Source organism: Aulonocara sp. 'chitande type north' Nkhata Bay, linkage group LG3, assembly GCF_057382095.1.
Source record: "Aulonocara sp. 'chitande type north' Nkhata Bay isolate Kocher_YH1m ecotype deep benthic linkage group LG3, A_spYH_male_GT1.1, whole genome shotgun sequence".
Classification (NCBI taxonomy): domain Eukaryota; kingdom Metazoa; phylum Chordata; class Actinopteri; order Cichliformes; family Cichlidae; genus Aulonocara; species Aulonocara sp. 'chitande type north' Nkhata Bay.
The window spans coordinates 43555758-43569391 of NC_141346.1; the positions used below are offsets into that span (position 1 = coordinate 43555758).

Sequence of the window (13634 nt, forward strand, 5' to 3'; positions counted from 1 at the left end):
GGAAAGAGTAAAGAGGAACATAAATGAGGCAAATAACCCTGAACACATTTCTTCATAAGCTGCGAAGTACCTCCTATTTTGTCACTCTCAAATACCCAAATGTCCGTTCTGGGTGAATATATTTTTGTAAGTAAATCTGAAGCATCAGCGTTCGACTTGCATTGCAGTGAAATATGTGCCATTTAGGAAGCTATGAGTAATTATGTTTGCAAGTACATTACCTAAATATAGTAGCTTGCTAACACATCGCTAACATTAGCTTCTAGCAGCTAATTAGCAAGAGGGAGCTGGAAAAAAGATCCTCTGGTATAATGAAGTGTAGGTATTTTGTAAGAGTTTTAGCCTCACTTTGGTATGAGGCTGAAAAATAAAGCTAACACAGAAACCCTGCAATACCTTAAGTGTCCATTGGGGCTGGTCCAGAAGTACGGTAATTCAATCCACACAGCAACCATGTTAAAATATTCAAGTTTAGAGTAGAACTGTTCAGAGCCAGGTAGGTTGCATAAACACTTTTTCTGTAGAGATAATTGTTTTCATAAACTGATATACCCTGAATATATTTTTCCAATTCTATTTTCCATTGTTTAAAGTGTGGCCACTTTAAGTGGCAGGCATAGATGGTATAAAACTTAGCTAATATAACATCGTCGACTGGTTTTCTAGAGTCCTGTTCTGAAGGCTAGGGATTAGCATTTTCACGCTCTCTATCTTGGTATTTAAAAAAAGCAAGCAAGCAAGTAAAGAAACAAACAAACAAACAAACAAACAAAAAGTCTATGGGAAAATGGCTTTCTGACTTGACCTCTTTAAAAGCTTTCTGATGGGTTTATGGGCTCAGTCATTCGTTTTGTGTCATAATGAATAAAAATTTAAATTTCATGGAGTTTTTCCGTGAAAATGCACACCGGTTTCACGGAAAACAAACTAACAAACTATGACTATGATGTTTTTAGCCAATGAGTAAGAGTTTCACAGTCAACCATTTCGAAACTCTATGATACTATCCTGTCTTTTAGTAACCACTCTATTGTTAAGCTTAAGGAGAACTAGGAATTCAAATACATGAGGAGTCTTGGGAACAGGCTATAGCGAGTAGGGATGGGTATCGAAAACCGGTTCTTGTTGAGAACCGGTTCCCACTGTTTCAATTCCTTGGAATCGTTTGTCACTTTTAAAAACGATTCCCTTATCGATTCCAGTTGCCCCGAATGACGTCATCACGTTGAGTAGCGTCTTTTACCCAGTAGGAAACACGGCGCCTGAGCGGCACAAACGCTCAAAAGTTTGGTTACACTTTATGAGAAAGGATGACAACAGGGCAACGTGCAATACTTGCAAAGTAGAGATTTCATCAAAGGGAGGAAACACTACGAATATGCAAAAGCATTTGCTCAAAAAACACGCGATTGCTTTCAACGAATGTCGTGTTTTTGATCCGCTCCGGACTAGCGAAGCTCAACCCAGCAGCAGCGGTAGCGTTTCCACGTCCTCTCCCGTTAATACTGCAGGTAACTAATCAATTAGCATTGCATATTATGTTAGCGCGATTTACCTTATTACAAAACCTGCTATTACTGTGCGTTGCATTTAGATAACCATGATGAGAGAGACAGAGTCTGGCTGGCTCAGATGCTGGCAGTTCTCGCTGCAGTCTACCGGTAGCGTCTCCTTTCAGGCCAGGATAGACGAATGTCACCCAGCAGTGTCTAAGTTTGTGGTCAAAGGCTTGCACCCATTTGCCACAGCAGATGCCCCCGATTTCACTTTGGTAAGTGAATGTGTTTAATTGTAGGCAGGACATTACTGGATATTCTTGTGTAATTGCTACAGAATAATTTATGTTAAACTTTGTTATTGCTACAGGAGAATATTTATTTTATTATTTTACATATACATTTTTTTTCCTGGGGACCCTGTGACACCCCATTGAAGAGCCGTAGGCTGTGGCTCTCTTAAGATCTCACTGTTGGGTTTGTAAGGTCATGTTACTCCTAAATTTCTATCTTGTTCAAAGAGAAGATATAAAACACAGTTCTAAGCTAATCGACTTTAGTGTTCTCCTTTTTAAAAAAAAAAAAAAGAATCGATAAGAGAATCGATAAGGAATCGAATCGTTAAACAGAATCGAAAATGGAATCGGAATCGTTAAAATCTTATCAATACCCATCCCTAATAGCGAGGGTACGATCTTCCACCTCCTGTGCTCGTCAATTTAAGGTCATACACAGGGCGCATTTCTCTAAGTCTAGACTTTCTGAATTGTATCCAGAAGTGAAAAATAAATGTGATAAATGCCATGGCTCTCCTTGTCACCTTAGCTACATGTTTTTTCTGTGTCCTGAGCTGGAAGGTTTCTGAACAGGGTATTTTGGTATTATGTCAACTGTTCTTGGGGTAACTCTTCATCCTTGTCCTCTGATTGCTGTATTCGGGATTCCTGATCGCTCACTTACACTTGATACCACACAAAAGGATATTATAGCCTTCACATCCCTGTTAGCGAGACGTCTAATATTGTTACATTGGAAGTCTATTAAGTATCCTACTACTTCCCGGTGGCCTAAAGATGTCATGTTTTTTTAGAACTTGAAAAAATTAAATATACGTTGAGAGGTTGCACAGCCACATTTTTCCACAAGTGGCAACCCTTTATCTCTTATTTTACGAGTCTAGAGGTATTGCCTGTTTAAATGTACTTCTGTTATTGTTATATCGCTGTAATATGTTTGATGGCTGTGTTGATCTGTGTGGGACTTGGGGGGGGGGGGGTCTTTGTTTTAGAGTGTGGGCATATATATATATATATATATATATATAAAAAAAAAAAAAAAAAAAAAAAAAAAAAAAAACACCCAGCACGCCCCTGCGGGCGGTTTATCCTTCAAGCTCGGGTCCTCTACCAGAGGCCTGGGAGCTTGAGGGTCCTGCGCAGTATCTTAGCTGTTCCCAGGACTGCGCTCTTCTGGACAGAGATCTCCGATGTTGTTCCCGGGATCTGCTGGAGCCACTCGCCTAGCTTGGGAGTCACCGCACCTAGTGCTCCGATTACCACGGGGACCACCGTTACCTTCACCCTCCACATCCTCTCGAGCTCTTCTCTGAGCCCTTGGTATTTCTCCAGCTTCTCGTGTTCCTTCTTCCTGATATTGCTGTCATTCGGAACCGCTACATCGATCACTACGGCCGTCTTCTTCTGTTTGTCTACCACCACTATGTCCGGTTGGTTAGCCACCACCATTTTGTCCGTCTGTATCTGGAAGTCCCACAGGATCTCAGCTCGGTCATTCTCCACCACCCTTGGGGGCATCTCCCATTTTGACCTCGGGACTTCCAGGTTATACTCGGCACAGATGTTCCTGTACACTATGCCGGCCACTTGGTTATGGCGTTCCATGTATGCCTTGCCTGCTAGCATCTTGCACCCTGCTGTTATGTGCTGGATTGTCTCTGGGGCATCTTTACACAGCCTGCACCTGGGGTCTTGCCTGGTGTGATAGACCCCAGCCTCTATGGATCTTGTGCTCAGAGCTTGTTCTTGTGCTGCCATGATTAGTGCCTCTGTGCTGTCTTTCAGTCCAGCCACTGGTAGGATTTCTGGATATCAGCCACCTCCTCTATCTGCCGGTGGTACATACCGTGCAGGGGGCAGATAGAGGAGGTGGCTGATATCCAGAAATCCTACCAGTAATATATATATTTATTTATTAGGGGTGCAACGATATTCGTATCGATATTGAACCGTTCGATACAGTGCTTTCGGTTCGGTACGCATATGTATCGAACAATACAAAATTTGTAATTTATTTTATCAACTTTCCTTCTGACGATGCTGTCTGTGTTGAGCGCTCAGTGAATCTGCGTTCGACTACTCCGCCTAGGCTCGACAGTGCAGCCTAGGCGGAGTAGTCGAATGCAGATTCACTGAGCACTCAACACAGACAGCATCATCAGAAGGAAGAGCGCAGGGCAAGCTAGCGAGACAGAAGTTAAGCTCTCCTTGCAACATGGACCTCCCCCACCCTCATTCAGATCTGGCGTTTGGAATTATTTTGGTTTTCATGTGACGTATGACCCTGAAGTAGGGCTGAACGATTATGGAAAATAATCTAATTGCGATTTTTTGCCCCAATATTGCGATTGCGATGCGATATGCGATTATTTTTTAAGGTATTTGTCTTCTGTATTATTAAACAAAGACAAGCAATACATCATATAGTATGGCCAATACTATATTACATTAATTTTAAACTGTTCTTTCCTGGAAGACAGACCTCTGTTATGATGACATGAGGTGATGCATGAATTGATGACTGACATTTTTATTTAACTTCTTCAATCACAACAGTATATTTGAACATACACAATAGTTTATTTTTAGCTTACAAACATCTGAGCATAAAGTGCTGACAAGGAACCCTGGTGTAAACATTAAAATGAAAGTCAGTACAATGTGCAGATTGCAGAAATATATATAAAAAAAATCAGTGGCTTTACCACACTCAGTTTTTCGACATCTGTGAACTACTAGACAGTCATTCAATTAAAAAATAATATTAAATAAATAAAACTAATAAATAAAAAATACACACATCTTACTGATCTCTGCAGTCAGTAACATTACACATAAAGTGCAAACATAATAGCAATTGTATAAACACACACACAAACACGCCTTTAAAGTTTAAAGGCGTGAAATTGGACGGTCTAGTTCTGATTAGCGTCACCGCTGTCTCGGTGGACTTTAATAAACTCGGCCGTCTGCTTCTTGCTATCTAAAATATAACCAGACACTGGTGTAAATTCTCGACTGTCTCATACTTCTGTTTAATAAGTTTTCTGTTTGACGTTTAGTCAGCTGTGTGAAAACCAAGGAGGAACCCACCCGGGGGATTAATAAAGTTTTATTTTATCTAATCTAAGAACTTTAATCTCAGCCAAACCGATTTACTCACGAACAAACAAAACACTGAAAAAAGCCCAACAATAACATTTTTAGGTTGTCTAAGTGACTTATATATTACGTTTAACCCGAGCAGCGAAACTCCGCGGTGATCTGAAAATGATGTGCCGGGAGTTGTGCCGTTCTCGGCCGCATCAGTAACCCTCGAGCTCCCGGCTAGCTGTCGAGCTGGTGGGTAGCAGACGCCTCTGAAAACGTCGAAGCACTTTTGCAAATATGGGATATCTTGATAAACTGAGCAGATATTTGATGTTTACACAACTACTTTCTCGCCTGAAAATATGTTAAAAGTTTATTTTGTGACCCAGAAAGATTAGTATGAGTAATTTTAAAACTTAGTAGCGGCCGCCATTGCTGGAAACTGGAGTTTGGCTGGGCCGCGCTATGAATTCTGGGATATGGTAGTAATTTGGACAGCCTTCGGCGCGTCGCTGTGACGTAATCGGTCTACAAATGCGGCCTCAGGAGGATGCAGCCCATGAATTGTATAATATAATCGCAGTATAATCGCAGCCTTTGCGGTTAGAAAATTGCACTTGATCATGTCGCGATATTATCGCAAATGCGATATATCGTTCAGCCCTACCCTGAAGGTAAGCAGTCATGGACTAAAGTAAAACAGTATGTTGGATGTGCCGTGCAATGCTCAATTACATGAGTGGGAACTAGTGTGTTAGCGCAGTTAGCTCGTTAACGTGTTGGCCGTCTAGCCCCATGCACGGGGCGATCGGCGGTAGCTCGTTAACGGAGATTTGCCGTGTTGTGGCGTTAAGGTCATTTCAACGAGATTAACCTGAAAGCACTAGTGGGAACACAACGAATATGACTGCACATTTACGCCGACATCATCCTAGTGCAAAGACAAAAACAACAAGCATGCTACTAACTTTAGCCGAGTCATTTAGACAGCTGTTAGCACATGATTCTCCTTATATGTTTAATATGCTGCTGAGAATATAGCCCAGAAGAAGCGGATAGTATAGCTTTTATTTTGGAAAGAGACATTCCTCTGTAATAAACTCTTTTCCAAAGATGCATGATTCCTCAATCAGATACAGGGCTTGCAATATCGCTAGCCCGACGTCCTGGAGCTAGCGATTTTTTCAGTCGGGCTACCAAAATCTATCTCTGCCCTGCCCGTCGGGCTATTGCATTCTTTCGGAAATGTAGCTGGGTAATTATGTCATTGGCATCGGTGAGCCACTGTCAATATGTGACATATTGAAATCGCGTTTGAATTTGCGCTTGTTTTTTTGCTTTCACTTTGCAATCGCGCGAACTGTGTATAGAGAGCGACAGCACTGATCTGTGAGTGATGATAATTTGTGCACCAATTCCTCTGACATCGTCTTATTAATTGTTAGCTTACTATGCAAACATGACAAGTGAAATCTCCCGCAGCTTAAACATGTGAGAGGTTGATCGCAGAGAATCGCTGAGCTTATGTGAGTCCGTGTGTAAAAGCAGCAGGATTTATATTTGACTACGATGACCTGGATGACTGAGAACCTTCACAGACAGATATATATTTTAGTTCTGCTGAGCCAAATAAGACAGGTCAGGGTGAAGAAGTGACAGCCAAAGAAAAGCTTACCACAAAACGGAGAAGTTATGACAAATCAGACTATAAGGCAAAAAGAAAGTGCAGCTTTATGGTTTCATGGACAAAAGAATCTCTGTGGCTGCGATATGACGAGCTAAATAACCAGGGCTGCACATAAGTGGTCCGCAGGTGCGCATTCGCTGTCAAAATAAAAAACACGCACAAGGGTTAGGGTTAAATTTAAAAACTGTACTTTTGAGTTAAAATATATATTTATAATTTTAATAAATGACAAATTAAAAAGGCATGAACATTTTTTTGTATCGAAAAAATATCGAACCGTGACACCAAAGTATCAAACCGAACCGTGAATTTTGTGTATCGTTGCACCCCTAATATATATATATATATATATATATATATATATATATATATATATATATATATATATATATATATATATATATATATATATATATATTTACTTAGGAAAATGAAGAAAGGTTAATTGTATTTCGGTAACTGCAAGTACTGTGTTGTTTTCTTTTTTCAATAAAAATATTTGACAAAAAAAAAAAAAAAAAAAAAAAAAAAAGAGTTTCACAGTCATATCTGCCCATCCACATGCATCCTGCTTTTTAAAATCTACTTGCTCATTGGCTAACAACTGGTCAATCATAAGTCATCAGCCAATGAGCATACAGAACGTAAGACAAAGATTTAAACAGGAATTAACTAAATTAATTAATCAATTACACCAGTAAACTAAACTAAAGCTGACCATCTGGTGTCTTTAAGACACAATGCAGGTTTGAGACACTTTTATATTAGCTTTATTTTTCCAACCTAGAACCTACGCCCATGTTTGATGCTGTGTTTTGGAGCATAATGTTGCAGCTAGGTCAGTAATAGTATTTGGGCTGATTAAAACCATTGTACTGAACCTCGTTAGTGGTTTTGTTTCTTTGTAGGATGTTTTTTGCAATTATCTAACAAATAACACACACTGTTGTGATGGTTAACTGTACTTAAAAGTCAAGACAGTACTCCTGTTTTTGTGAGTGAAATCACATTATTTTATTAATCTGTTACTTATGACTAATGAGCACATGCATCCGTATATACAGTTTATGGATGTAGTTGCTAACCTTGCATTAAATGATAACTTCAGGCTCAAAATCCTTATCAAAATATTTACTTCTGTTAAAAAAAATACAAGATGGCTGCTAGCTAAATCTTCCGTTTGCAAGCTCACAAACAGGGTGCAACATTGGCTGCATCCATCTTTTACATACAGTCAATGGCTGCACTTTATCTCTATAGGGATTTTTTGAGGGCTCTACAACTATGTCCTAATGAACCATCAAAGAAACCACCAAACAGTCTACTGGGATTCACTGTGATTAAAGTGAGCAGGATTGCAGAACTAATGAGTAATGGAAAGACAACGGTCAATGTAATTTTGCATACTGACAAAAACAGGAGAAAAGCTTCACAAGGGGCAGAAAACACAGTGTCCTCACACGATGATTACTTCAGCATGGATTTGATTTCATTCACAAATAAAAAGGGGAAACAGCTGCAGACAGAATGAAATCAGCAAGCCGAGCACAACGGGCTCAGATCTAAAGCCCAGCGCAATCAATCAAAGCGTGTCACAGACATCTGTGTTTTATGAGTCTGAGTCTCGACAATAAGAAAAAGGGGAAAGTCGGGTATAAAATTAGAGCGAATCACAACACTTCACTGGCGTTTCTGCCTTTGACTTTGCTAAATTTCACACACAGCAAGTGTGGATCTTGTGGATCTTCCTCAACAACACTAAACTAAAAACTTTCGTGGATTTGAACAAACTTGGCCAGGGAGATTGATTAACGGAGGCGGCGACGAGGGCATGTTGGCCAGGTGCGGCACATCATCGCTCAGGTTAAAAAGGATTCATACAGTCTCACGTAAGACAACAAAAGCTCTGTGCATGGTGGCCCTCAGCCCAGCAGCTGGCAGGTGACATTTCTGCCAGCTTGGATGCACTCCACTCAGTGACATTAGGACACACACACACACTTATCTAACTCTCAATGCAAGCCTGAACAGACACAAGTGCATCTGTCCAAGCATGCACACGTATACTTTAACACAAAACAGACGACAAACTGGAAGGAACAACTGCAATGCAATTTGTCTTAAGCCTCTTCCACACAATCAGGTCCCCCAGCACTGTCATTAATGTAAAATGTAAAATTCAGCTGCCACCTGCTGAACAGTTCGTTGCTATTAATAGCTCCTATTGCTTCATGATGCATGTAACTTATATAACAAGTCCACACAGTAAACAATATGCACACTAAAGAGAGTCAATGCTTGACTAAATGACATTCTTAAGAGTAATCAGACATGGAAAAAAAAAAAGTTAAAATATCACTTTAGACAACAAACGTAGTATGATAGTAGATAACAGATATTCATTAAAGACAAAAATCATTTGTTTATCTAGGAAATTGATTCAGAAGCATGTAGATGATTGCACGGGGGTAATTTTGAACAGCTGGATAGGAACATCAAATATCATCATTTAAATTCCTTGAAAGGTTTTGAGGGGAAAGAAAAAGAAACACTGGATGTTAAACACAAGTAAAACAAACACTCATGGTTCTTCTCACCTTCTCCTAGGCTATATCGCAGGCGGGCGTCCCATGCCTGCAGGGCCTCCCTGCTGTCAAAGCCCAGCAAAACAGCCTGATTCAGGCAGAGGATGGTCAGAGTAAAAGCCACACCCTCATACCACTGTCCAGCTTCCAAGCCGCAGATCTCCTCCAAGGTGATGCTCGCCCTCTCCTTGTTGCCGTGAACTTTCTCTGATTTGTCTTTAAAAACCAGCAACACGAGGCAGTCTGCAGGACAGACAATGAGCAGGAGACGAAACAAAGACAGAAGAACACAGTCTGCATTAAAACATTATTAAATTCTACTCTTTTTTTTAAGATGTAACAAAAAAAAAAGTAAAATCAATACTGGAATCCCCAAATGACACTGACAGTTACTAACAGGATGTATTTTGACCCACAGTAGCTACTGTAGTGTCCTCTGTTTGTTGCCACCTTTCAAACAATCAGTGTCAACTGACAAAACAACACTGTGTGTGTCCGTGTATCATCCCTCTCCTTCACACACACTCGCATAACTGAGGCATGAGCACAGACAGCTGGGATAACATGACATCAAAGATTTGAAGAGCAGCAGCACTCAGCCTCACTGTGGAGCATGTTGAGCTGTGCAGCGCAACATACCCAAGAAACCTTTCTGCGGTAAAACTGAATGCGGTACAAATACAAGTTCATGCTAAATCCACTCACTTTTCCATAAAATATTTGAAAATGTGTGCAAATATAATGACTACTAGATTTTATTTCCGCAGAGCCAAAGCCTCGCAGGTAAGCGTGACTGTTCACATTCATGGTACATCTAAAAATACAGCGAGTCTCTGGCTCAGACCTTAGCACATTAGCTTTGAAGATGGGATCAAATAAGAACCACAGGTTTGAAGCTTGTGATTTAGAAATAATCTGAAAGCCTGCTGTTGTACAGCAGAAGCAGTACACGTGGTAAAAATAAATAATTTATAAATGTAATTGTGTAAAAAGAAAAAGTAAACTGTGCAGAAATGCTTTCAAGAGTGAGTTTACAGCATGGGGAAAAAGACAGTGTGTGGATTAAAAGCACCTTTGGCATCAGTTTTCCCATTTTTTTAAAACACAATCCCACGTTAAACGTTTGAGTCATTAAAAACGTTTAATGAAATTCTTTTAGCTTGTGCTAATGTTTCAGCTCTTTTTCAGAACCATTGTGTAATATAGGTTTTACTAGAGATGGGCAAGTGTGGATAGTATCAATATCATCTCTGGTATTGGTGTCAGATTGATACTAGCTCAATAATAGGCTCCATACTTTGTTTCTATCCACTGGGTTCAGTATGTAGCCTGCTGAACTGTATTAAATAAATTATTATTATTTTGGAAACGAAAAAAAATATACATATGTCAAAAATCCACTACGTCTGAACTTTTTTGTGTTGACAGCCACGTCTATTTTATTTATAGCCCATAACACATTTAAACAACTGAAGTTTCCCCCAAAGTGGCACATTTACATTACAGGCAAAATAAAAGGGAAAAAAACTGTTTATCTGCACGAAACTGCACAAAAACCTAATAATTGTGTTTTGCTCTGGTAATTACTTATTGGGAAAAGTTAAAATCATTGATTTAGTGTTCAGAATTTACAAATTAACAACAATTCACCAAATCTCCCCTAGATAAAGTGCCTTTATAGGTTAGGTTTCAAAGTATCGGCAACACTGGTCCCGTATTTACTTGGTATCGGATCTACAACACAAGTTGCAGTATCACCCCACACATATACACACACACACACACACACACACACACACGTCTTTTAATACCAACTGTGGTTTGCACACATGTTGATTTTGAAATTCAAATGTATTGAATTTGTCATGCAAGCCTTATTTTAAAAGTTTTAGGTCTTTTTGTCCCTCCTTGGACGCCATAGCCTCCTGGGTCAAAGCTGCGTATTTGAACACAAACGCAGGCCCTTTGAAGCCGAGGCTTGTTGAGCTTTCACGCAACAGAAAACACAAGCAGTGCAACACCAGCTCACTGTCCTCCTCCAGCTTGTCGCGGCAGATTTGTGTAGCCGCTGTCAGATTTAATTTCAAAACAACAATGCGAGCGAGAAATGCTAAAAACAAAATTAGCTAGTTTTTAAGTTTTTTTTACCTGCTACAGGCGACGGTTTGCGGAGCACGAGCCACCTAGTTTTCCACTGTGAAACAAAAGAAAAGTTTTTTGGGGGGTTTTAAAGCACTGGTCAAAGTGTGCATAGGAGATATCCGCATATTAAGACAAAGTAAAAGCAACCTTTTTCCCGTCTCTGAGTCTGGCGTATCCTTCCACGACAACAGAATCCGTCATCTTCAGTCATGGTTCCTGACAGCTGCAGAGTCGCTGCCTGAATGAGGGGTCACTTTCAAAATAGCTGCGCTCTCCTCTAGCGGGGCGCAAACTCGCCCCCCAGCAAGGAAGGCACATGGAAAATGGCATGACCAGTGTCTGTCTGTCTGTCTGTCTGCCTGCCTGTGTGTCCGTCTGCCGGCCATGCTGCTGCTGCTGCCACCTGGGCTGGTACAGTGAGACGCTCCCGCGTGTTTAACATGCCACACGCCACTCTAACAGTAAAACCGAGCACGTTAATACATCAAACTAGGCATATACACTCGCCGGACACTTTATTAGGTACACCTTTTCAACAGCTCGTTAATCAACCAATCACAGGGCAGCAACCATCTTTAGGATTCACGGAATGAAACGGAGGAAATGTACAGTGAGCGTCAGTTCTCAGCGAGGTCGCCTTGTTGATGAGATTAGAGGAAGGAAACAGTAACTTGAATAGCATAAAAGAACATTGTGATGCTGGGAGCAAATGGGCTATAGCAGCAGAAGACCACACTGGGAGGGAACTAAGGAAACAGGAAACTGAGGCTATATAATTGTCATGGGCTCACCAACATTGGACAACAGAAGATTGAAAAAAATTGGTCCAGCGGGAAAACATCACCATGTCAATGAGCCGGCTCACTGTACTGGCATGGCCTCCACCGTCACCTGATCTCAATCCAGCAGTGCACCTTTGTGGAGATGCATGTGGAGCAAATGTGTAATGCTATCATATCAGTATGGATCAATATGTGTACTAATCTTCTAATAAAGTGGCCATTGAATGTAGCACCACCCTTTTGCGTTCATGTGGGGTCAAAATGTTAACGAGTTAAACTAAGCAGTTGCCAGGATTCGTGGGTTGTTTTTTTGTTTGTTTGTTTGTCTGTTTTTGTCTCACTGTGCTCTGTTTTTGTCTTTTTCTTTATTCCACCCAACCGGTTGTAGCAGACTGCTGCCCCTTCCTGAGCCTGCCTTTGCTGGAGGTTTGTTCCTGTTAAAAGAGAGTTCTTCCTTCCCACCATCACAAAGTGGTGATGGATTGTTGGAGTTTTCTTCAAAATACTGTAGGTCCTTTACAGCATAAAGCACTTTGAGGTGTTGCTGTGTTTTGGCACTAAATAAATAAATCTGATTCTGAATTGCATCAAATGGAAGTAAACTGGACTGAAGGTTAAGTCAATGGAAAGCAACCAGAACAAAACACAAAACAACTGGAAAAAGGTTTGACAATTAACAAGTTATAAGGATTTTAACTGTGGACATATCACCAGCCTGTGTAAATGTACATTAGTAGATGTGGCCAAAAAATGGACAAAACCTTTGCACAGTAAAAGAGGCAGGAGGCACTGATTCACCGTGTGAAGGGGTACTCATTGATACACCTACTTCATTTACTCTAGCCCACTTATCAGCTGATGAGTTTGCAAAAATGCAAAGTTTCATTTTCATTGTCGGCCACACATCTGCAGTGGGAGCAGCAAGAGCAAAAACAGGAAGACAGCTGTGTATTCTGGACGAGTGGTAACATGGAGACTTCAGTCCTAACATTCATATTTTTCTGTTAATTATTATTTCAGCCAATAATGTTCAGTGTACCTCTGTGGCACTCTGCTGATTAGTGTATACCTGGTAACTGGGTTGCATCGAGGTGAGATCGCATTCTCACCAGCGAACTGCTCTGCAGTTTGTTTGGTCCGCCTCCTCTGAAAGGCCTTGGTACAGTTGTTTTAGTCTGCACACCTGTGCAAAAGAACCACACCAAGGGCGGAAAGCAATCTGAAGTTCAATTTAAACGGATTAAACAACTAAACACCATGAAGGTGTATTTAGAATTTCCAGAAAAAAGGTCACCCACACCCCGAGGTAATTTGTATCCATGCACTTCATTGATTTGAGAACCAAAGCAGGGCAGTCTAACTTCAGGGGTGTGTTTGGTGCCACCCAAGGTCTCCCAGACCCTGGAGCTAATCACATACACTCAGTGTCTCTGGACCTATTAAGGTAATTTTAAGCTTTTAATACCCCTTTATTATCTTTACATTCAGTTGTTCTTGGAGCTACTTTCTATATTTGGCTTCATAGTTTTAGGTATCTGGAAAGTTTATCCACAAAA

At 40.6% G+C, this 13634-nt stretch overlaps 1 protein-coding gene across 2 annotated transcripts in view; it reads right to left on the bottom strand.

Annotated features, from left to right (window-relative positions):
- Window positions 1–11652, bottom strand: part of LOC147335807 (protein Dok-7-like) — a 58009-nt gene extending 46357 nt beyond the window's left edge. For both annotated transcript variants that reach the window (XM_086282361.1, XM_086282353.1), the window contains exons 1-3: window positions 11444–11652; window positions 11303–11348; window positions 9167–9397 (exon numbers count right to left, since the gene is read on the bottom strand). In XM_086282361.1, coding sequence (XP_086138487.1) covers window positions 9167–9397; window positions 11303–11348; window positions 11444–11497 — 331 coding nt within the window. In that variant the 5' untranslated portion in view covers window positions 11498–11652. The remainder of the gene's footprint in view (window positions 1–9166; window positions 9398–11302; window positions 11349–11443) is intronic.
- Window positions 11653–13634: the final 1982 nt, after the last annotated feature.